Source organism: Hevea brasiliensis, chromosome 5 (genome assembly GCF_030052815.1).
Source record: "Hevea brasiliensis isolate MT/VB/25A 57/8 chromosome 5, ASM3005281v1, whole genome shotgun sequence".
NCBI classification, from domain to species: Eukaryota; Viridiplantae; Streptophyta; class Magnoliopsida; order Malpighiales; family Euphorbiaceae; genus Hevea; species Hevea brasiliensis.
The window spans coordinates 32,377,898-32,399,832 of NC_079497.1; the positions used below are offsets into that span (position 1 = coordinate 32,377,898).

A 21,935-nucleotide genomic window follows, 5' to 3' on the forward strand; every position below is an offset into this window, starting at 1 on the left:
TTTTATAGAAACAGTAGTAAATGAAATAAATGATTATTTATTTCTAAAAATATATATAGACAAAAAAATAATTTTTTAAGTCAAAATTTTTAATCTTAATATAATAATTTTAATATAGTGAAATGGTTAGAGTTTTAGAATTTTTTATTTTCTCTCTCTTATACGATATCTCTCTTAATCATATATTTTTTACTTTCAACTCGCTGCACAATGTGAATTAACCACACGCACAAATAGATAATTAATAAAAGTATGATGTCTGTTTAGCATTGAGTTTTAGAGACTAAAATATTTTTTTGAATAAAAGTATCATTTTAAATATTATTAAAAAATAATTTAAAAAATAATTTATTATTTTAATATTCTTATAATAAAAATTTATTAAATTTAATTTTAATTATTTTTTAATATTATCTGACTAGCATATTTAAAAAAATAATTTTTTTAATAACAGTATTTCAATAGTAATACCAATCCGCCCATGATATTAACAAATTTGAAAGTTTAAAGCTTAAAAAGTAGAACATAAAATATAAGAACATAATATAGATATGAAATAAAATTCAGAAGCTTAAATATGCATTTTGCCTAACTACTAAGAGTTTTAGATCCCAGCTGTTGATCACACCACTTACAAGATTAACATGAGCAGGTCCACACGAAACAAGAGCCCAGTACATTTTGGGTTAATAAAAGCGCAAATGGCGTAAGATGACAGTCCTTGGCGACGGCTCTGAAAGGAAGAAAACACACAAAGAAGAAGAAAGAGAAATTTTCGATCATTTACCTTGCCAAATTCTCTCTCTTCTTCTTCTGCCACTTAAAGAACAAGAGAAGAAAACTAGGTTAGGGTTTTTCTGGCTTGGCTTTGATCCCATGCTCTCTCCCCCACTGTAGCGGCGGGATTCCACCGTCAAATGTCTCTACTCCAATCCTCCACCGTTGATTGCCCCTCTCAACGCTCATCCACCACTGCCGCGCCCGTCGTCACCGGGCACGATCACCGCGTCTCGTCCAAGCGCAAATTGGACGATTACGCGCCGACTTTGGAAGACGATGACGACTTGTATTTCTCGGACCTAGTCTCCGTCAGGATGCGAAAAGACCAGTCCCTAGCCGTGGATTCTTCCTTCACCGGTAAGAATCAATCATTGTCGCCCTCTTCTTCAAGCCACTTCGATACTCGCGTTTCCGATGCGAAATCTGCTCATTGCTCATGCTCGTCCTCTCCTCCGGGGAGCACTCGGTCGGCTTACAGGCTTCAATTTTTTATAAGAATGATTTCCGATGGCAACCACATTGTTATACATGCCAATTCGGACGACACGGTGAAATCGCTTCACGAGCGGATTCAGGCAATCACGGGAATTCCGGTTATCGAGCAGAGGCTAATTTATAAGGGGAAACAACTGCAATGGGAGCAGTCACTGGCGGAGTGTTCAATTCAGAACGACGCTGGGCTTCATTTGGTGGGGCGGATGAGAAGTACCAAGCACCCCCAGACTTGTCAGCTTATCGATGACATTGTATCGTTTATTTCTCGGCTTTGTAAAACAGGATTGCCTTGCCATCTTAACGCGTCAAAACATATCAAAAGTTTGATAAATGAATTCTTTACTCTAACGCCCAAAGATGACAACGAGACAGCAATTGGGCATCTTCAGATTTTTATGTCATCCTCAACTCCTGCTGCTTTGGTAATGCTTTATGTTTCAACCATTAAAGGCAATAAGGAGTGTGCGGAGAGTTCAATTAAGTATTTTTTGAATTCATGTAGGAGTTCATTGCCAAAGCCTTTGCATACACAGTGTGCACCTATAGTATTAGAGTTTTGTAAGTTGCTTAGGAAGGTGGCTTATGATGACCCTTTGTATCTCTCTTGCCGAAGTACCCTTGGGTCATTGTTGGAGACTATTGGAATATCACGTGGTTTGTCCAAGTATGATGGTGGGGAGGATGTAAAGGGATTGATTGTGATACAGGACATTTTCCCGTTTGTTAATGAGTTAGCTAATAGGTTGTCCAGGGATTTGGTTTTAAGTATGGAGTCTACTACCAGCACTGGTCCAGGGTCAAGTGATGTTCGGGACTTTTCAGCCTTCTTGCTCCCTTTGCATACGACTATTACAGAACACGTGGGTTTTCAGGGGCCCATTTCTGTGCCTTTGAACAAGAGAGGTTTTAGTCATACATTGTATGTGGAGGAAATTGAGCAACTTCATGTTATATTTAGTGATTTGCTGGTAAAAATGGACAACTGTCTTACCAGAATGGAGAGTTGCTTGCCTTTGAAACCAAATGGAGAAGGTGAGTCTAATCGCACAGCATGGTCTCAATACCTTGCCATTTTGAAGGAACTGAATAACATTGCCAAACTCTATAAAAATGCTGAAGAACAATTTTGGGCGGTTTTGAGGCTTAGGAAAGCTTCTCTATGTGTTCTAATTGTTAAATATGCAAAGCGAAATGATGATCATCAATGGCTTCTTCAGCATAAAGATGTGACTGATTTTGAGTCCCGAAGGCATTTGGCCATGATGTTGTTCCCTGAGGTTAAAGAAGATTATGAGGAGTTGCATGAGATGCTCATTGATCGATCACACTTGTTGGCAGAGTCGTTTGAGTACATAGCTAGAGCAGACCCTGAGGCATTGCATGGTGGTCTATTTATGGAATTTAAAAATGAGGAAGCTACTGGTCCTGGTGTGTTGCGGGAGTGGTTTTTCTTGGTCGTCCAAGCATTATTTGATCAACAAAATGCCCTTTTCGTTGCATGTCCAAATGATCTGAGAAGATTTTATCCTAATCCTGGTATACTTCCTCTAGCTTTGTGATGCATGCATTCTTAAGCAGTTCTTTATTCTTTTTGATGGTTCAGTTTGTTTCTTACTGCATATATTATCTCAGATGATAATGCTTGTTTGAAAAGTTTGATAAGTTTGTTTGAATAGTATGTTGTGTTACCGGTGTTTAAAGTGTCAAATTTAGAAGAGGCATAGAATGGGGAACATTCATTTGCATTAATTCACTTTGTAAAAAGACAACATTCAGTGTGCATGCCGAACTGTTTAAATGAGTTTTGGAACCTACTAAGTGATATTTTCCAGTCATGCTGAACACTGATAGATACAAGAATCCCTTTGCAGAAAACGAAAATGAAGCCTAGAAACAATCTTATTCCATGTAATTTATTAAAAAAAAAAACTCCCATGTTATTGATTTCACCAAATTCTTTCTTGCAAACATAGAACAACACTTGATAGGAATCTTTTATAAGTTTCTAAAAGAATATGAGAGAATTGGGATAGTTGATAAATGTCACGACCCAACCTATGGGCTGGACCGGCACTAGGACCTGGGCTAGCCTAAAGCCCCCGAGGCCTGTAGTAAGCCTAACTATTCATTAACCCAACTCTAAGGCCCATTTGGGCCCAATTTCAAGAATTTAACCGGACAGAGTCCGACCATAAAATGGACCTTTTAACGGGGAGTTTTTGACTCACTCGACCTGTAAACATAATATATATCAAGTGGGAAGCTCAGCTCACCCTCCACATACTCATAACAACATAAAAATAAATGGGAGCTCAGCTCCCTCATCCAGTCCCTCAACATGCATAAAATAACAAGTTTACAGGTCCAAAATAACAATTTATATTACAGACCCAATTCAATAAATACTTCTAATACATGCGGAAATTCTAGAAGTTTATAGAATTACACAAACATGAATAGACGACCTGCGAGGGAGAAAAGCAGGTTGACCTCAAAAATATCCTCCTGTGGCCTGGAAAAATATTGAACAGGAGTGAGTGTTCGACTCAGAGAGTAAAATATCAATTTTAACCATAATCTCTATAACTATCTAAAACTAATGCACCCTGTAGAGTGAAATGCAACATCAGCAATAATTTCACATCACAACATCAAAAAGGTAATTTGGAGCACTCACACACTCATTAATATCAATCATAATGTATGGGAGCTGATCCCCTATACAGCTCTCTTAAATCCAACCTGTGCCAGCGAAGAACTTAAGCCGGACTTTTGCTTCATAAACCAAATCGGGGTCCCAGCGAAGAACTCAAGCCGTGTCTATCCGTCCTATCCATAGGCAACACCACATCACACGCACGCCAACGCACGCACACTGCTCCAAATTACCACAACAACATCCATGGTACTTTAACAGTTATGAATGCAACATAAAACGTGTCTAGAGTTTAACTACATAGATACATATATATAAGTGATGCATGGGCATGCTTGAACATATAATAATAGTGAAATTACAATTAAAATTAATATTTTACTCACAGACTTGACAGCGGTCACTGTGGCGGCTGGACGGAGGAAGAAGGCTGTCCCGGCTCACTTGACAATTTTATTACAGTCATTTAATAAATTTGACTCAATACAAACTTAAGAAAAGACCAAATACGTTCTAAGTCGTGCCGAAAATCCGGCAGAGTTTCTCCTATACCTAAGACCTACCCAATCTGCAAAAAGGCTCAAAACGCACTTCTATATTCACAATCCATATATCCACAACTCAATCACATTATACAGCCCTTCCTAGGCCCATCCAAACAGTCATTCATCATAATATGTAAAATTTCAATTTAGTCCTTATAATTCACTCTTTTTGCAAAAACTACCCAAATGAACTTTAAAAATTCTATAACTTTGCCCTGCGGTCCTTAGCAATATTACTAGGCTAATGCAAAAAGAATCATAATTTTCAGAGCTGCCACGAATATTTTACGGATTTTTAATCTCATTTAAGCACTAGAAAATTACGAAAAAGTAAGGTTCGGGTTTACCTATGCTATTCCGACTTCGGGGACGCTCGGGACGTCTGACAAATGTGGGGCAGCCAAAACCTCGATTCAATTCGGAGACTTTTCCGGTAATCGGTCTGTCTGGCCGGAAATTCACAGACTCGGACAACTGTTGAATTTCTGCGAATTGAAGATACCTACACGAAGCCCACAACACGAGGGTTAGTACATAAATTTTACGGAATTTTCTAAGCTCATTTAATGCTCGGAAAAACACTACGAAGTTTCGTGGGATCCACCGAAAAAGGGTATCGGAAAATTTTAAAATTTATATCGCCTCGAAGCTCTCGACGAGTGGAGCGCTCTAGTACTCTCGGTTTTCTCGTGGGGTTCACGGTTTGCGAGAAATCTAACCCAAAAGTCAAAATGGGCTAAAATTTTCTGGGCAAAAATTGGACAAACCACATGATGGATTTCGGTGTTCTTGGTGTCCATGGAAAGCTCTCGACGAGTAGATGGATTTAGACACAAGACCCGGTCCGATTGGTGGCCGGATAGGCCGGATTTCGGCCGGGAAGACGAAGTGGCGCGCTTGCGCGTTGCATCGCTTCGTGCTCCTTTTGCAGGCATTTCAGGCGGCAGCCGGCGAGGGGAGGTGGCTGGGGAGGCGGGCTGGCGGGCTGGGGTGGCTGGGGTGGCGGCGGCGCGGCAAGGGGAGGAGGGAGGAGAGAGAAAACGGGAGAGAAAGAGAGGGGTTGGGACGCGCGCGGGGAGGAAGAGAAAGGAAGAAGCCGGTCCGATTCGACCGGTCCGATCCGGTCCGGTTCGATTCGGCCGGTCCGATCCGGTCCGGTTCGATTCAGAATATAAAATTTTGAATTTTTACTCTGCCTTGGGACCGAAAACGAGATTCAAAAATTTCGAAAAAATTTCAGAAAACTCAGAAAAATGCGTAGACTCCAAATATATTTTTAGTTTTGCCACGTGGTCTTTAAATTAATTTTTAAAAATCATCAAAGTTTCTATTTTCGAAAAATCGAACCCTATTTCTAAAATCCGAAAAATTTCAAATAATTTCCTAAAATTTAAATAAAATAAAATATCAATATTTACCTAAAAATAATAAATTTAAAAATTATAAGTGTTACAATAAAGCCTCAAGCTCTGATTTGGGGTAACGGTGTTGGGAAATTTATAGGGGAATTAAAACTCAACTTAACTCAACTAAGTTTTTATCCAAAAAATTTGTTGGGGTCGGCTATATAGATTCTCTTTCTCCACTCTAAATGATTTTGGATTAAATCTTCGGAAATGTGTAATGCTTGTAGGTCATTTTGTACTTCTCTCCTCTAAGTCAGTTTAGGTCTACCCTTTCTTTTCTTTCTATTTTCTAACCCAATGTGCTCTACTTATCTGACTAAAGCCTCCGTATGTCTACGCTTCACATGATCAAACCACCTCAATCTCCCTTTTCTCAACTTACCCTTAATTGACACTACTGCATTTTCTCTAATACTCTCATAACGGACTTTATCTAGTCTAGTATGGCAATTCATCCAGTTTAACGTTCTTATCTCCGTAACTCTTATCTTAGACACATACGACTCCTTATAGGGGAATTAAATTGAATTAAATTAAGTTAAGAAGCAGTTTAGTACTCTCATTACTGTATCAGGATATATTTTTTTTCAATTTTCATTTCTAGTGGGATGGGCTTGGTTGTAATGTTTTTGGGATGGTCTATTTGTATTGTAGTTTCAATATTAATGAAATCCTAACTAGTCTCGTCGTCAAAAAGTTTTTTTTCTGTTTTTGGGATTCCCATTCTGCATTAGGAACTCAAACATAAGTTCCCAGTTATGTGATGCATAAATAGTTGTAATGCTTTATTTGTCAGCTATTCAATCAATAAAATTCACAACTGTTGTGGGTTATTAAGTATGATGATTTTTTTTATGGGAGTGAGCCATAATCCATAGCTTGAGGCTAGTCATCATTCTAATTTGCTTACTTAACTATAAAATTTCAGATTAAATCTGATCTGCTGTTGTTCTTTGAGGCTTAATTATGCAAATCTACCATATCCTTGTCCTAATCTATATTAGTTTGTCCTGGCCTAACTCTAATGTTAACCATCAAACTTTCCCTTGATATGTCAATGCTGTAACCTTGATGGTTATTTTCTATTCCAAAGGCACCAAGATAAGTAGTAGTATGGTAGATGACAGTTCCTAATACTATAAGAGTATAACATATAGGATATAATCTTGTTATTACTTTTGGCTCACATTGAAAGATGTCAAAAAATACTAGTGTTCGTGTTTATTTGTTAATATGAAGATTTTTTAGATAAGATTATTATTATAAGACCTTATGTAATTTTAATGTTTATTATTATATTTTCACTTTGGACAAATTTGACAAAAGATTTTGGACAATAGTATGAAGGTATTATTATATCCTTGAGTATAATTTTTAATAACGCAGCATGAAATTCAAATAGAACACACACTCACACAATACACTAAGGTATTTCAGAGGAAATCTCAACAGAATTTGATTAATCAAATCTTAAAACAGAAAATACATAAAATTAAGGGGTATTTGTTGAGTTTTGATATCCTAAACCTAATAGGAAAATAAATTTACTTTCTAGGAAGTTTGGATAAACATAAATACTTTAGAAAGTCCAGATAAAATAGGAATATTACTAAAGGAAAATGGGAAAAAAAAAATCCTAACTAGAATAGGAAAATACATTAAAACCCTAAATAGAATAGGAAAATAAAATGGAATAGGAAAACACTAAAATAAAATCCTAATTAGATTAGGAAATATTAAATTGAAAATCTAGTTCTGTATCATACTTCCCCACTTGAAAAAAACTCGTCCACAAGTTAGAACAGCTTGCAACAATCCAACAATGTTGTGTCAACAATTGACATACCATTCTCCCCCACTTAAACATAGTCTTTGAATTTTGAAGTGTTAAAGAATAAAAAACTTTATTGAACCAACATAAAACATCGTCTTCTTCATCAATGTCAACCATGTTGAATTACGTAATACTGAAGGGAACATCTTTACATTCTCCTTTGTATCCACAAAAGTACCTGGACAACAAAATCAATGGTAAGTAAGGAATTAGACAAATTTTCAATCTTTAATATTGGCTTCATGGATTGTCCTTCCCCAATTTCCATTGAAGTCTCCAAGATGTGATAAATTTTGTTTCCTAGTATACATTCCTCAAGTTCTTCATCTTCAATCATAGCAAAGGGAAATACGCTTAAAGCTTCTAGTATCGAGTCATCAACATTGTTCTTCTCAAGTTTAAGTTGAATTTCAAATTCAAGTTACTCCTCTTTCTTCCTCTACCCTTTCATTCGGCTACAAATGCAAATGAAACTTGAGTTATGGTTGAAGAAACCTTATCATCATACCCATATGTACTTGTTCTTCTATTATTTTCATTTTTCCTCCTTGAATTTTATAATAGACATATTGTCTTTGTGCAGCAATTGGTCGATAAATAGGGTCATTAGGAGCTACACCATCTCTTGGCCTTTTATTGTTAACCCGATTCTTGTTTGTATTAATTCCCAAAGCATCAAGACAATCTACAATTTCTTCAAAGTGTCTCTCTATATGCCCGAATCAGAGATTCATATGTTGCTTTAGACGTTGCTCCCATCGTCATAATGTTTCATATCCATGGTTAAGGGCTCCAGTTCTTCGATCACCATTGTGAGAACCACTATAATTTTCACCTCCATCAAGGTAAGCCATTTTAATCGGGTAGATTTCCCTACACTAATACGCAGGCTTGAAGTTCAAATGGAGCATGCTTACTCAATACACTAAAGTATTTGAGAGAAATCACAACAAGATTTTATTAATTAAATCTGAAAATACATAAAATTAAGGGTTATTTGAGTTTTGATCTCCTAAACCTAATAGGAAAATAAATCTACTTTGTAGGAAGTTTAGATAAACCTAAATACTTTAGAGAGTATGGTTTTAAATAATGGCCGTTAAAGGGATTTTAGCTTCCCATTACCATTGCTGTTACTTTACTACTATTATTTAAATGATTTTTAAAATTGTAACTGTAAAGCTGTTACAATCATTATATAAAAGTAACGACTGTTAAGATTGATAAGCAATGGTTGTAATGGCTGTTATTTTTCAAACTGAGAATCTTTGGCTTTTTTATTATTTTTTATTGTCTTACATCTTTCACGTGAAATGTGGTAGAGGGAGCCTTTTTTTGGGCAGAAAATTATCTTGACTCATTCATTTTACCACCTCATCATTTTCTTTATCGGCAAATTTTTTCTCTCAAATTTTCCTCAATTTTCTCCTAACTAGGCATTCATTTTGGTGGTGATAAAGTTAGTTATTTATTATCTACTTAGTCATTTTGGTTTTAAATTGATTAATACCAATAATGTATAAGTGATGGATTTCGTGTATGTATTTAATATATTTATGCTTATTAGTTTTAATCATATCTTTGAATATTTATTTATTTCATGAAATTTGTAAATATTTCAAAAAAAAGAAGTGTAGCGATGGCTGCTACCGTTGCATTATTAGTTTGTTACCAATGATCGTGAACCATGTTAGGAAGTCTATAACCAAAAAAAATCCTAAATAGAATAGGAAAATACATTAAAATCCTAAACAGAATAGGAAACTGAAATGGAACAGGAAAACACTAAAATAAATCCTAATTAGAATAGGAAATATTAAAACTGAAAAATCCAGCTCTGCATCATTTAGTTGGTTCAAAAAAAAAATCTTTTAACTGGATAGTAGTAATTATTATTGATATTAAGGACATTTTCATCTTAATGCTCATGATAAATGGGTAGATTTGTTCATATAATTTCTCTCTTATTCCAATTATTTGGAAGTGTGAGATTCCTATTTTCTAACTTGGAAATCACATTCCCCCTAGATGGGGCAATGTGGGATCCATTGGATTGTGAGATTCGTGGATTATTAGGAATCTAAGATCCTTGTGTGAAACAAATTTAAGAATCTTTCATAGCTTATAATATATTTTGCAAACAAAGTTCCACCTAGATATAACCTGTCAACATCTTGAATGCAATTGTCCAAAGAAAAAGAGTAAAAAAATTACCTGCTATAAAATAAACTATAAACTATATTTGTCTATTGTCTAAACCTGCTATTTTGCTGAGAAGATGAGATTAATTGTCTTCTCCTCATTACAATTCTTGAAGAAATGGAAGATTGTAGAACGAATAATTCTGATTAGAAAGAAAAAAAGATAAAATTATATGTTATGAAGAGTAGAAAAATGATAAAAAAAAAAAAAAAGAAACGAAACTGAGTGGAGCATCCTCAAACCTTATGTCTTCCCAAAACTGCTTTAGAAAGCCATTGGCAAACTTTGTTTTAAATTTTAATCATTGGAATGGAAGAAAGATATTGTTGGGAGATAAGATTAGACATTACTCTTTATTTATTATTTTATTCTAGGCCATGCTGCTCTTAATCACCTAATGCTAGGGGGAATCAATTTCCAAGGGCAGAGGAAGTAGTGATTGTGTATAGATTGAAGTGGCATTGATTAGGGTCAAAAAGGAAGGGAAATTAGTGGCTGTTTAGGGCTGTGAACATTGCCTGAGGTAATTTATCAGCAGAGGGAAGTAAGAAAAAAGAGGAAAAAGAAGAGAGATATTATAATAATAAGAGGAGATTAGATAGGGACACAAAGATATATAATTCTCTTCCTATTAGCATTAGGAATTCTAAACTAGGAAGATTCTAATCCTATACTAAATAGGAATTGAACATTCCCTGAACGTTAAAGCTTCTGTATCATCTCTTCCCTTTTGGAAAACCAACTTCATTAAGTTTGGAGTAGGAGCTAGTAATTCATCTACTGATGAATGGAGACATGTGATAATGTCCCTACAATTTTCTTCAACTTAGTAATCAATAATACTTTATTGGTATTCTTGAATTTCTTTTAACTTGATGAAAGAGAATGTGTGGTTTGATAGGCATCATGCTACACCTTCCTATCAAATAACCAAGGATGACCCAAAAGAATGCAGCAAGCCTAAAGAGGAAGAATATCACATTGCAACTCGTGAACTAGCCCACCAATCTAGTAAGTTATCAAACATCTCTTTTGAATCTTCAAATATGTGTTATTCACCCTAGCCTCTTTGTAAGGCTCCACATTCAAACCTAGCTTCTGTATGGCATCTTCAAAAAAAATATTAGCATGCCTACTATAGTTTATTATCATTATACACAATTGCCTATTGCATCTAATTTTAGAGACCCTAGACTCTATTTATAGAGTTTTGCGTCCCTAGTCACGCTAGGATTAGCAACCTTAATTCTAATTAGGAAAACTAAACAAAACAAACTTCCTAAATAATTATTATATTACTTGCTAAATAATAATAATAGGAATGAAATTCCAAAATAATTGAAATACTACTAATATTTCCCAAAAAATAGAAATCTAAACTTTCTAATTTTACAATTAAAAATTCAATCAAAATTGAATTATCCTCGACTGCATCACTTGGCAAAACATAATTTGTAGTAATCATGCATTCACCAGAATCTCATCATCATCAACATCTTCTTGTGCTTCCAAAATTTGGCTGTCTTCAATAATGACATCTTGGTTTGAAAAAATTGGATGACTTGACAGTTGACACTATATTCAACCTCCTAGACAAGACTTTGGTGACAATCTTATAACAGCACCAAATAATATGTCTAAAGTCTTTGAACTTAATTCAAACTATATTTTGCTTGTTGAAACAATATAGTGAGTTGCAACCATAGTTATTAAAGGCTCAAGGTGCACAAAGGCACCATGGGCAGGTGCATGCCTGATTGAGGTGAGGCACACAAAAAAAAATCATAAAAGTCCAATAAATGTTAATATTCTATCAAATTTCAAATAACATAACATAAAGCTAGAAATAATAATAACTAATAAGCATTCAAGTGCTAATATATTAAAACTCGAATAGTCTTTTAATGTTTCAAAACTAAAGTCAAGCAATCATAAAATAACTACTCTTCAATCTTCATCAAGGGTAGCATCATAATTTTTTTCTTCTTCTTCTACACTTTCATCTTCTTGATATTTATCTTCGAAATCAATATCTTCATCATCTTTCTCTTCTTTAAGAACTAAAAGAGTATTATTTAGTTCTCAAGTTAGTGGATGATGTTTTTTCGTTTTCTTTTGGCATAAATCTTGAAATAGGTGTAGATGTAACATTTTTCTTTTTTTTTTTTTTGAAAAAGATAATAAAAGAGTGGTAGTATTGAAAATAGAAATATGAGAGGTTTGTGATCCTAAGTGTGGTACTTTAGTAAGGTTTTGGCAACTGGTTATCATCAAAAATACTAATTTCAAAAACTTCTTAGTGCGTCAATATCGGATTATAGTAGATTGACAAATTTTGAGTTGAGTAGTAGTGTTTTTTGTCCATGGAACTGCTTGCTGAAGGTGGAAATAAAGAAGGCGCGCTTTTCTAGAGTCTTGCGATTGGAACAAGGCACACGTCTAGGTGCATAGGCGCTAGCTTTGGAGCTGGTGAGCATTGGGCCTAAGGTGGGCTTGAGGTGCTCCTTCAATAACTGGGATTGCAACTGTTATCCAAATATGTAGTTTCCCTTTAGACTTAGTGAAAAGCATGTATTTTTGGAACTAGTTTTAAGAAATTGAGCTTCACCGCTGCCATTGCTTTTGTCACAGGGACATTACATGCAGAAACATTTTTGTACTATAGATTGTTTGAGAATGTTTTACGTGGTGATGTGTCACTTTGCCTGCATTAGCACTGTCATTTTTCAGAATCCTTTTCCTCTCTCTTCTAGAAGAACAAATTCTGATTGAAAATGTAAATTGCTTTTACCCTTTTACTTGATGTTCATGATGAACATAAGACAGATGAATTCTCTCTCTGCAAACAAAGTGTATATGGTTTACAATTTTTACTTTATGCTGCAGCATCTAAGGTGGATCCCATGCACCTTGATTATTTTACGTTTTCTGGTCGAGTTATTGGGCTAGCTTTGATGCATAAAGTGCAAGTTGGCATCATCTTTGATCGTGTGTTTTTCTTGCAATTGGCTGGAAGGCATATTTCTTTGGAGGACATACATAATGCAGATCCATACTTATATAATAGCTGTAAGCAGATTCTTGAAATGGATGCTGATTTTATCGATTCGGATGCTTTAGGATTAACATTTGTTAGAGAAGTTGAAGAGTTGGGATCAAGGAGAGTTGTGGAACTTTGCCCGGATGGGAAAAGCATTTCTGTAACTAGCAAGAATAGAGAGGAATATGTCAATCTCCTCATTAGGCATCGCTTTGTGATATCAACCTCTGACCAGGTGTCCCGTTTTGCACGAGGTTTTGCTGATATCCTTTGTAACTCAGGACTCCAAACATTCTTTTTCCAAAGTTTAGAGCTTGAAGATCTTGATTGGATGCTATATGGAAGTGAAAATGCTGTCTGTGTAGAAGATTGGAAAGCACATACCGAGTACAATGGCTACAAAGAAACCGATCCTCTGATATCCTGGTTTTGGGAGGTGTGTTTCCAGCATTATATTCTTATTTCTTTTAAATTATACTTTGGATTTTTCCATATTTATGTATTTTATTATATGATTTATGTTAGGGGGGCTGGGATAATAATACTATATTGAGGAATAATCATGAGAACAGGTGTTGAAATTATGTACATGCACACCCATTGTGAGGTTTCAGCATTATAGTGCAGCACCGTCATATTGAAATTAAAACTATATGAACCTATGGATATGAATATTTGTCACAGAACAGTTTTAAAAAAATTAAGTTCGAAGGTTTCATTGGTTTAATAGAGAAATTGTGGGAAGAATATTGATTGATAAAGGAAAGTGTTAGCAGCTTCTTTCTTTTTAGCTAAGATTAACAAACTCAATTTTTATTCATGTAGGATTTGTTCAACCTAGGAGAAGCATGCAATTGGGTTGGGGTATCTGGATCAAATGAAAATATATGGGTGTACAATGTGCTGGATTCAGAGAGGCAATGGAAACATATGGATTTATTTTTCTTCTTCATGCATTAGAGTTTAGTGCTCGTCTTAGGCTAACATGAAAGGTTAAAAAAGGCATGAAGTATGTGTTGGATCAGGGTTTGCAAAGGAGGATTAGAGATCAAATAAAATGGGGAAAAGACAAGAATTTGGCTATTTGATAGGAAAGGCAATTAGGGATCAAAATATGATGGGAAAATATAAAATTTGATAGGAAAGTAAATTAAGGTTTGATTATATGTGATGTAGAATGTCTTGGAGAATAATTGAATTTTAGAGTTTATGGTTAGGGTTCTTAGAACTCAAGAAATAAGGCTTAAAATAAATTGGTGTATCTTCTTCTTCTTCTTCTTCTTCTTCTCTCTCTCTCTCTCTCTCTCTCTCTCTCTCTCTCTCTCTCTTTTTCAGATAAAGAAAGAAAAAGAAAAGGCAAACAAAATAATCTACTAGTTCACACTTGTAAGATCTAGGACTCATTCCTATCAAGAAAACTTCACTTTCTGTGGTTAGAATTGCTTCACACAAATTAGAAAACACAGTTGGGATTTAACTAATAAGCTGAATAGAAAGCATTACAAGTGTAGGTGTTTATAGACTAAAAACTAATGCTAACCTTCAATTATTCTTCAAAAAAGCCTTCAATTATTTGGACTCCTAAGATAAAATATGGAGACAAACAAGTTTCCCTCTTTTATTTGACTACTAGACTAATTAAGATTCCAGCAAACCTAAAAACATAAGTACAAAGACATTAAGAGTTCAGACTAATAAAATTGTAATTCAGCCATGTCAGCAAACTGTAAAATTATTGAAAATACCTGGGCTTGCTAAAACATTTATAGTTCCTCTATGAGGGTTTTAAACAACATAAATATCAGCCATATATTAGAATTTTAGTGTTCTGATGTGAAATTTCAAACCATGATGCTGGAAAAATGAAATCACACTGATACGGAATCATTTTAGTCCTATTGGCTGTAATGGTTGTTTCTCACCATAACACAAGGGTCAGGGCTGAAACGGGTGCAGTGGTTGGGTAAGGGAGAAAAAGAAAGGATGTGAAGAACATGGGGGCAGGATTGGGAAAGAAAGAAAAGGTGGGCGGGGACTAAATTTGATAACAATTTGGTTAACAAAACTCTTGAGCATTTTTTTGAATTGAACTATAAATACTGGTCAACTGATTTTATATAATTTTATCAATTATGTTTGTTTAACTTTTCGATTTTCGTCTTTTAGTGAGTCAAATTCAATGATAATATCTAATATGGACTGAACTTTCACTAATAAAAATTAAAACCTTTAATGATGTCTATCTCTTTTTAGTAAAAATTCATTTTTTAATATCTGCCTTTATCATTATCAAGTATGTACAAACATATATACTGTTATTATATTATTATTTAAATTAACTGTATAGCATAGTAGAAGCAATAGAAAAGTATTTAACAAAATTTTTATTTATCACTTTCATTTGAGTAACCATTTGTTTGTAAATTAAAAACCATAATTGAATCCCTTGGTTCCATTAATATATTTTTCAAATTTTTTTATTGGTTTTTTTTAGATTTTTTTCTGTATTAGTGAGGGTGTACCTAGATAGAGGAGAGGGTTGCCCACCTTAAAGAGGAGGAAAGGTGGGTGGTACTATTGTTTGGAGATAGAACACTATATTCTCTCTCCGCTTTATTAATTGGTTTGAGACATGGAGGGAAGAACCAACACACCTGGGGATTTGCTGCATTATCGATAACTTTGAGAACAAGCTCTCTCCTCTTTGTTGCCCTTAAAAACTGTTTTTTCAGCAACCTGATTCTGTGATCATCATAGGATTCAGTGAAACTCTCTCTCTCTCTCTCTCTCTCTCTCTCTCTAACTTTATGTCTAAATAGGGTTCTTATTGTCTTAGAGCCCTTGTGCATAGCGGTCTTCCATTTAATTTTGTATTTGGATTGGCAATTTACACTTTGTTTATATTATTCAAATAAAATAATTTTAATACAGGCTATATCAACGGTTACTTTTTTTAATATCTTATTTAGACCATCACCCTATTTGTTTCCTTTTTATCATTTTTTTCTGTATAAGTTAGTACTACATCTAAAATATAGTTTTTTTTTTTTTTGTATAAAATTTTTATAAAAAGGCTGTTTCTTTGACTTGTTTTATCTTCAGCCTTTTTTCCCCCACTATGAATTGTTAGATATGCAAGATTATTATGATATGTATTATGTTAATTTTGAGTCATTTTGCTGATTTTGTAATACAATTCACTATAAATGCAGCCAATTGATTTTATTTAATCTGATTTTGTTACATTGTGTCTGACTCCATTTTTTAAAGGGTTAATTACACACACACCAAAAAAAATAAAGAGAAAATTTTTATAACATACATTTTGGTTTCTTACCGTCTCAAAATTGCAACTTCAGTACTGCAGGTTTGTAATGATTCAAACATTTATTCATACTGTTATCATTGAAATTTACAAGATTTTTAGGGGGATTAAACTGTTCTATTATATAATAATGCACAAACTAAAGAGTGTCTAAATTTTAAAATTCGGGAATCTAAGACATGAATCTACTTGCAATTTGAACTTTGAAGTGTAAGATCTTATTCATAGTTTTGAGTTTCTTAAAATTTGAAGCAATAGGACTTTGAGTTACACACGAAGAATTGTTTTTTTGCCTTTCTTGAACTGCATGCACAAAGAATTCTCAGGCATCATATCTTATGGTTGAATTTCATCTTTCAATTTTATTAATGATTTTTCTAAAATAGAACTGAGAAAAAGTGTGTGTATAAGGATCAAGGTTTTAAACATCTTTTATAATGTCAGCATTCCTCAAGTGCATGGATCATACCAAATAGTATAGAAAGTTCTCATAAGGACCATGTTGATTACCAGATTATAGCAATTTCAATTATTTAAACGATCGGCTAAAGGTTGATAACTGAATTTAAATCTAATTTGAATTTATGCTAAAGGTTGATAACTGAATTTAAATCTAATTTGGTGACTAAAACTAATTAATCAGACGCAATAAATAAGCAAACAATAGATAAAAGACTCTAGAGTTAGGGGTTCACAAACATCAATCAACTTTGATATGTAACTCAATTCATTTAATTATTGGTGTGTTTGACTTTGAAGGAGAGTAATCTTAGGTAATCTAATGTCCTCTCTCAAGAAATGTTTTAACCAAGTTAACACCTATTCTCATGGTATTAAATTAATTAAAATTCCTCAAAGGTTTCTAGCCTATCGCTAGGTTTAGAATCCTAGGTTCAAAATCTTGTTCTTCCTATATCAAATTTCACCTTTCATTTTTTCACTAATATATAACATCATGTAAAGTAGGTACCAAATACCAAGCAAGCATTAGACACAAAAGATTGAATCAAAGTAAAATCCCCAATTTATTGAAATAAATCAAATAACAATCATAGTTTGAATTGAGTTGTTACATCCCTAACCCTAAAAAGAGAAATCTAGCCTAGCATGGTTTCAGTTAACTCAAGAAATGAAGAAACAAAACAACCCATTGAATAAAACCCAACAAAGAAAATAAAGTAATGGAGAAGAAAGTATCCTTAGGCTGCTTTGGGTCTTCAGTCCTCTTTGCTTGATCTCCCTCTTATATCTCGGAGGCTAGGGTTATTGTCTTGAGTGATCTCTCTATTTCTGGTGTAAAGCCTCTTCCATCTGCCCTTTAGGAGTCCTACACTGGTTAGGGGAAGGAAGCCCTACACAATCCTTTTAATTCACGATTTCACGCCGCTGACATGCCCTGTCCATGTCTTATACCCATTTACAAGCCCTGGGCGTGTAGCTTTCTGCTGCTTTTTCTTTTTTCTTTTTTTTTTTTTTTTTGGTTCCAGCCTCCATCTTCTCCTCTATAATACACGCCTTGGGGATGTGTTTCCTCTGCTTACACACCCTGGGCATGTACTTCTTAGCCTAATTTGTACTCAACTTGCTTCAATCTTCCGTTTATGCTCCTTTTGCATGTTCGACCAATAGGACTCCAAATTCCAAGAGGATTAAACTTATTCTTCACCTGTTCATTACCAAAATAAGAGCAAAATGAGAGAGACATTAACTATGACAAAGAAAACTAAATAAAATTATGATAAAGCTAATAAAAACTTCCATGACATCTGTAAAACTCTTGCAAAATGACCCTAACATGTGATGTAATTATCAGCATATCACATAATGTATTGAAGCAGGCTATACATACTGTAAAATTGGCCTACTGATATGATATTTACCGTTACATCCCTCTCAATTTGAATTTCACAGAGAAATGGTACCATATTAGGCATATCATCCGTTACATGTTATGTTACTGAAATGGCATAGCAGAGGATGAGAAGGAGAAGAAAGAATAGGAGGAGAGAAAAGGAAGAGAGAAAAGAAGGGGGAGAGTGTTTTTTCCGTTGGGGGGGGGGGGGGGGTGTGGGGGCGGGCGGGCGGGCGGCGGTTTCCAAAAACGTAGAAGGGAGGAACATTCTGGTGTCTATGGCTGGCCGCTGCTAGAGATTTTTTTGGATTCTTTAAAGTTTGATATATTTTTCATTATTAACCTTTTTTTTTGTTCTTCTTCTTTTTCCTTTTAACCCAAGTGTCTTTTGTGCATTCTTTTATGTAGGGTTAAGCATTATTCTGTTTGAACCAAATAAACCAACCAAACCAATGAAATTTGGTAATTCGGTTCAGTTTTTATAGTAAATTGGTTTGGTTCAGTTTTACTTTTCGAAATATTCAGTTTATTTGGTTTGATTCGGTTTTTTTTTATTATTATTATTTTGAAAAAAAGAACTGAACCAATTTGCAAAAATGTGTCATTTTTATCAGCATATATAAGCTTTCTTTGTTCCGAAATATCCTCAGACTTTTGTTTTGGCAGCCACCACTAGCATGCACCCCTTTTCATTTTACTCTCCTTCAAATTCAATGCTCTCCAACACCACCCACAGCCCCAGGCCAACAACAATAGACCCACTCACCCATTGCCGTGTCCTCCACTCCTTCGAAACCTCTAGGTCCCAATGACTCTTTACGGTAGATCATCTCAAAGGGGATAAATGCCTCGTGTCCAATTGGTACATCTCTAAGTGTCCGAATTAAGCAGCCTGTGCCTGTTGTTTCATGTGGGTTTCTCACTTGAACAACAAGTTTCATTCTTTTATTAAATTTTCTTTTCTTCTCTTTTTGGTATTTCTTGAATGGCTTTTGCGATCAGTGAGCCCTGAATGGTAAACTGCAATTTTGATTATGGATTAGGTGTAGTTATTTCTTTTGCATCTGTAAGGTGTTTTTTTTATTTTGTGCATGCTTGAATTTTTCGGTGTCTGATGGAAATTTTTGGACATTCAGAATCAGCGCGTTGATGTTGAATTTGGTTTGTTCCAAATCAAACTGAACTGAATTAGTGCAGTTCGGTTTCCTTAGTAGTTTGGTTTGGTTCGTTATGTGACACTAAGGATTTTGATTAATTTGGTTTAGGCGATTCAATTCGGTTTGGTTTCAACCGAATGCTCGCCCCTACTTCTATGCATTTATTTGTTTTAATGGTTTTTTTTAATTGTTTGAAAAAAAAAATCTTGATCAATTTTGTCTGATTTCCAGACAGTTGGAGGCACACTTGAGACATAAGATGTTCTAGGTCAAAAGGCATGTGCAAACCATCTAGTAGGGTGAGGTGAGGAGACGAATGAGTAGTGTAAATTGCCTAGGTGTGTTAGTCTCGTGAAGTTTATTGGCTTCCTTGCTATTCATAGCAACCAATGCTATACTCTATTTTTCGATTTGCAAGAATCTGATTTTCTCTCTCTCTCTCTCTCTCTCTTTTTTTTTTTTTTTTTTTTTTTTTTTTTTTATTACATATGTGGGGGAGGGGGGATTCGAATCTGGGTCTCCCAGGTTTAACGCATACGTAGCTACCACTAGATTATGCCCACCACTGCTGCAAGAATCTGATGTTGATTCATTTGAAACACCATTATAGTTGCTGGATTCCTAGTAGATGATTGCTTCTTGAATTTCCAGCTGCTAATACTTGTATCGCCAACATTTGCATGCCTCAAACTTCACAGGAAAACTGTTTTTCTGATCACACAAGTTCTGCAGTTTCTCTCTCTTCCCCTCCCTTAGCAGTTTTGTTTTCTCCTTTTCATCTATTTCTTGGTTCTCAAAGTCGGAAGCTCAACTGTGAGAGACTGCACAGAACTAATTCTCTTTTCCAGTTAAATTATAAAAATAGTAAGAATAACATATTGCTCTTTCAAAAATTCCAACTATATGTATATATATTTTTCTCCCCAAGTCTTTTCAAGCAGTTCACAGAACAACGTTGTCTTTCTGTCTTTTTTTGCCGTTGGATTCTAGAACCATGATAGGCTCTAGTACCAAATGGAATCTCTGTTAAGGGTTTGTTTGCATTGGAAAGACAGTTCCCTGTGTTTACAGCAGGTTAACATTGTTGTAAAGATGCTTAATAGCTGTCAGTTTTTGGTCCTTTATATGAACCAGTTGTCAGCTTTTGGTTGCATTTGGAAACATACTTGGCTATGTTGGTTGCAGATGGAATCGTCTTCTACCAATATGAGATTGCCTATAAGGTTAACAGATCTGTGTGTTTATTTGCTTCGTGGATTAAACCTTGTCATGAAATGTAATATGTGAAGCATACTAGATGCATGTACTGTGCCTGTTTTTGTCAGCCCACACTAAGGATATAGCCCTTTACTCACCTGATGACAAATCAGTTGATAATTGACATAGAAGGGCTAAATGCCAGATATTCCTGTTTCCATTCTCATAACCTTGAATTTCATCTGGTTAAGAGTCATTGGCTGCATTGGCTGTTCCGCCTCCATTCTGTGAATATAAAAGTATTATTGGCTACGATAATTTTATTTTTAATTATTTAATTTAATGCCTGACTAATTTGCAGATTGTTGCGGAAATGTCAGCAGAGCAGAGAAAGGTTCTTTTGTTCTTTTGGACATCGGTGAAGTATCTACCAGTCGAAGGTTTCCGCGGTTTGGCTTCAAAACTTTATATTTACAAGTCCTCAGAACCACACAATCGCCTTCCTTCATCTCACACATGCTTTTATCGGCTTTGTTTCCCACCATATTCCTCTATGGATGTCATGCAAGATCGACTAAATGTCATCACCCGAGAACATGTCGGCTGCAGCTTTGGTACTTGGTGAAATATTGGAGTTAGATCTGCCTCTGGCATAAAAAGGGTTTTAAATTGCACATAGAAAGATTTGTACTCAGCTTGTACAGATAGGATCATGTCATCAGTTTTCATTAGACTATGTAAGAAGGTGCTTTAGTTATTTATGTATCCTTTAAAAGGTTGTGACGTCATTGCTCTTTTTTGGCTAAACTGTTTATATTGGCATAGCTTAAATGATGGAGAGCAGAAGGAATAAACATCAACTTCCTTCCCTAGGAATAGCAGCTGCTTTTTCATGACCTGTAAGTACAGAGACTATGCAATGACGTCCAAATCAATAGAAAGATTAGTATCTCTCTCTGCTGCTGGATCTCTCCCTCTCCCTCTCCCTCTGCACTGGCAATTTTTTCTTTTTTAAACGCATAGTATGGAAGTTCCAGTGATTTTCTCATTGTTTACTTCATCATTCTTAAAATCTGCAGAGCTGCCGAACGTTGCCTTTTTCATGGCAATTTTTTTCTTGCTAAGGATCTTATCAGCAAAATGATCAAATTGAAAACCAAATCTTGCTGTCCCAGCTTTTTCATTCGTAGATGCTCGCGGGTGATTTGTGGTCATTTTAATAAAAGCTCGGCTTGATTCAAAACGAGTCAATCTTGAGATTAAATTATTTCAAACTCAACAGTATTTGACTTTGTGAGTTAGCTTATTAAATAAGCTACTTGACTCATTAAATAGACTCATAAGCAGACTTGTGAATAGATTTATTTATAAAAATATTTATAATAATAATTTTATTTTATAATATTATAAATATATTTATTTTATTTGTGATTGTTTTAAAAATAA

General features: G+C 34.8%; 1 protein-coding gene across 1 annotated transcript; it reads left to right on the top strand.

Annotated features, from left to right (window-relative positions):
• Positions 1-653: 653 nt before the first annotated feature.
• On the top strand, positions 654-21,449 carry LOC110654916 (E3 ubiquitin-protein ligase UPL5). Its single transcript, XM_021811046.2, has 3 exons — positions 654-2,811; positions 12,805-13,394; positions 20,851-21,449. Exons 1-3 carry the CDS (start codon positions 918-920, stop codon positions 21,112-21,114), a joined length of 2,748 nt encoding a protein of 915 aa, XP_021666738.2. The 5' UTR covers positions 654-917; the 3' UTR covers positions 21,115-21,449.
• Positions 21,450-21,935: the final 486 nt, after the last annotated feature.

Bases quoted from the DNA above. Each gene is read 5' to 3' on its own strand.
- LOC110654916 (XM_021811046.2), top strand. From the start codon at position 918: ATGTCTCTACTCCAATCCTCCACCGTTGATTGCCCCTCTCAACGCTCA. The intron at 2,812-12,804 runs GTATACTTCCTC...TTTATGCTGCAG, and splicing joins AAGATTTTATCCTAATCCTG to CATCTAAGGTGGATCCCATG. The intron at 13,395-20,850 runs GTGTGTTTCCAG...ACTAATTTGCAG, and splicing joins TGATATCCTGGTTTTGGGAG to ATTGTTGCGGAAATGTCAGC.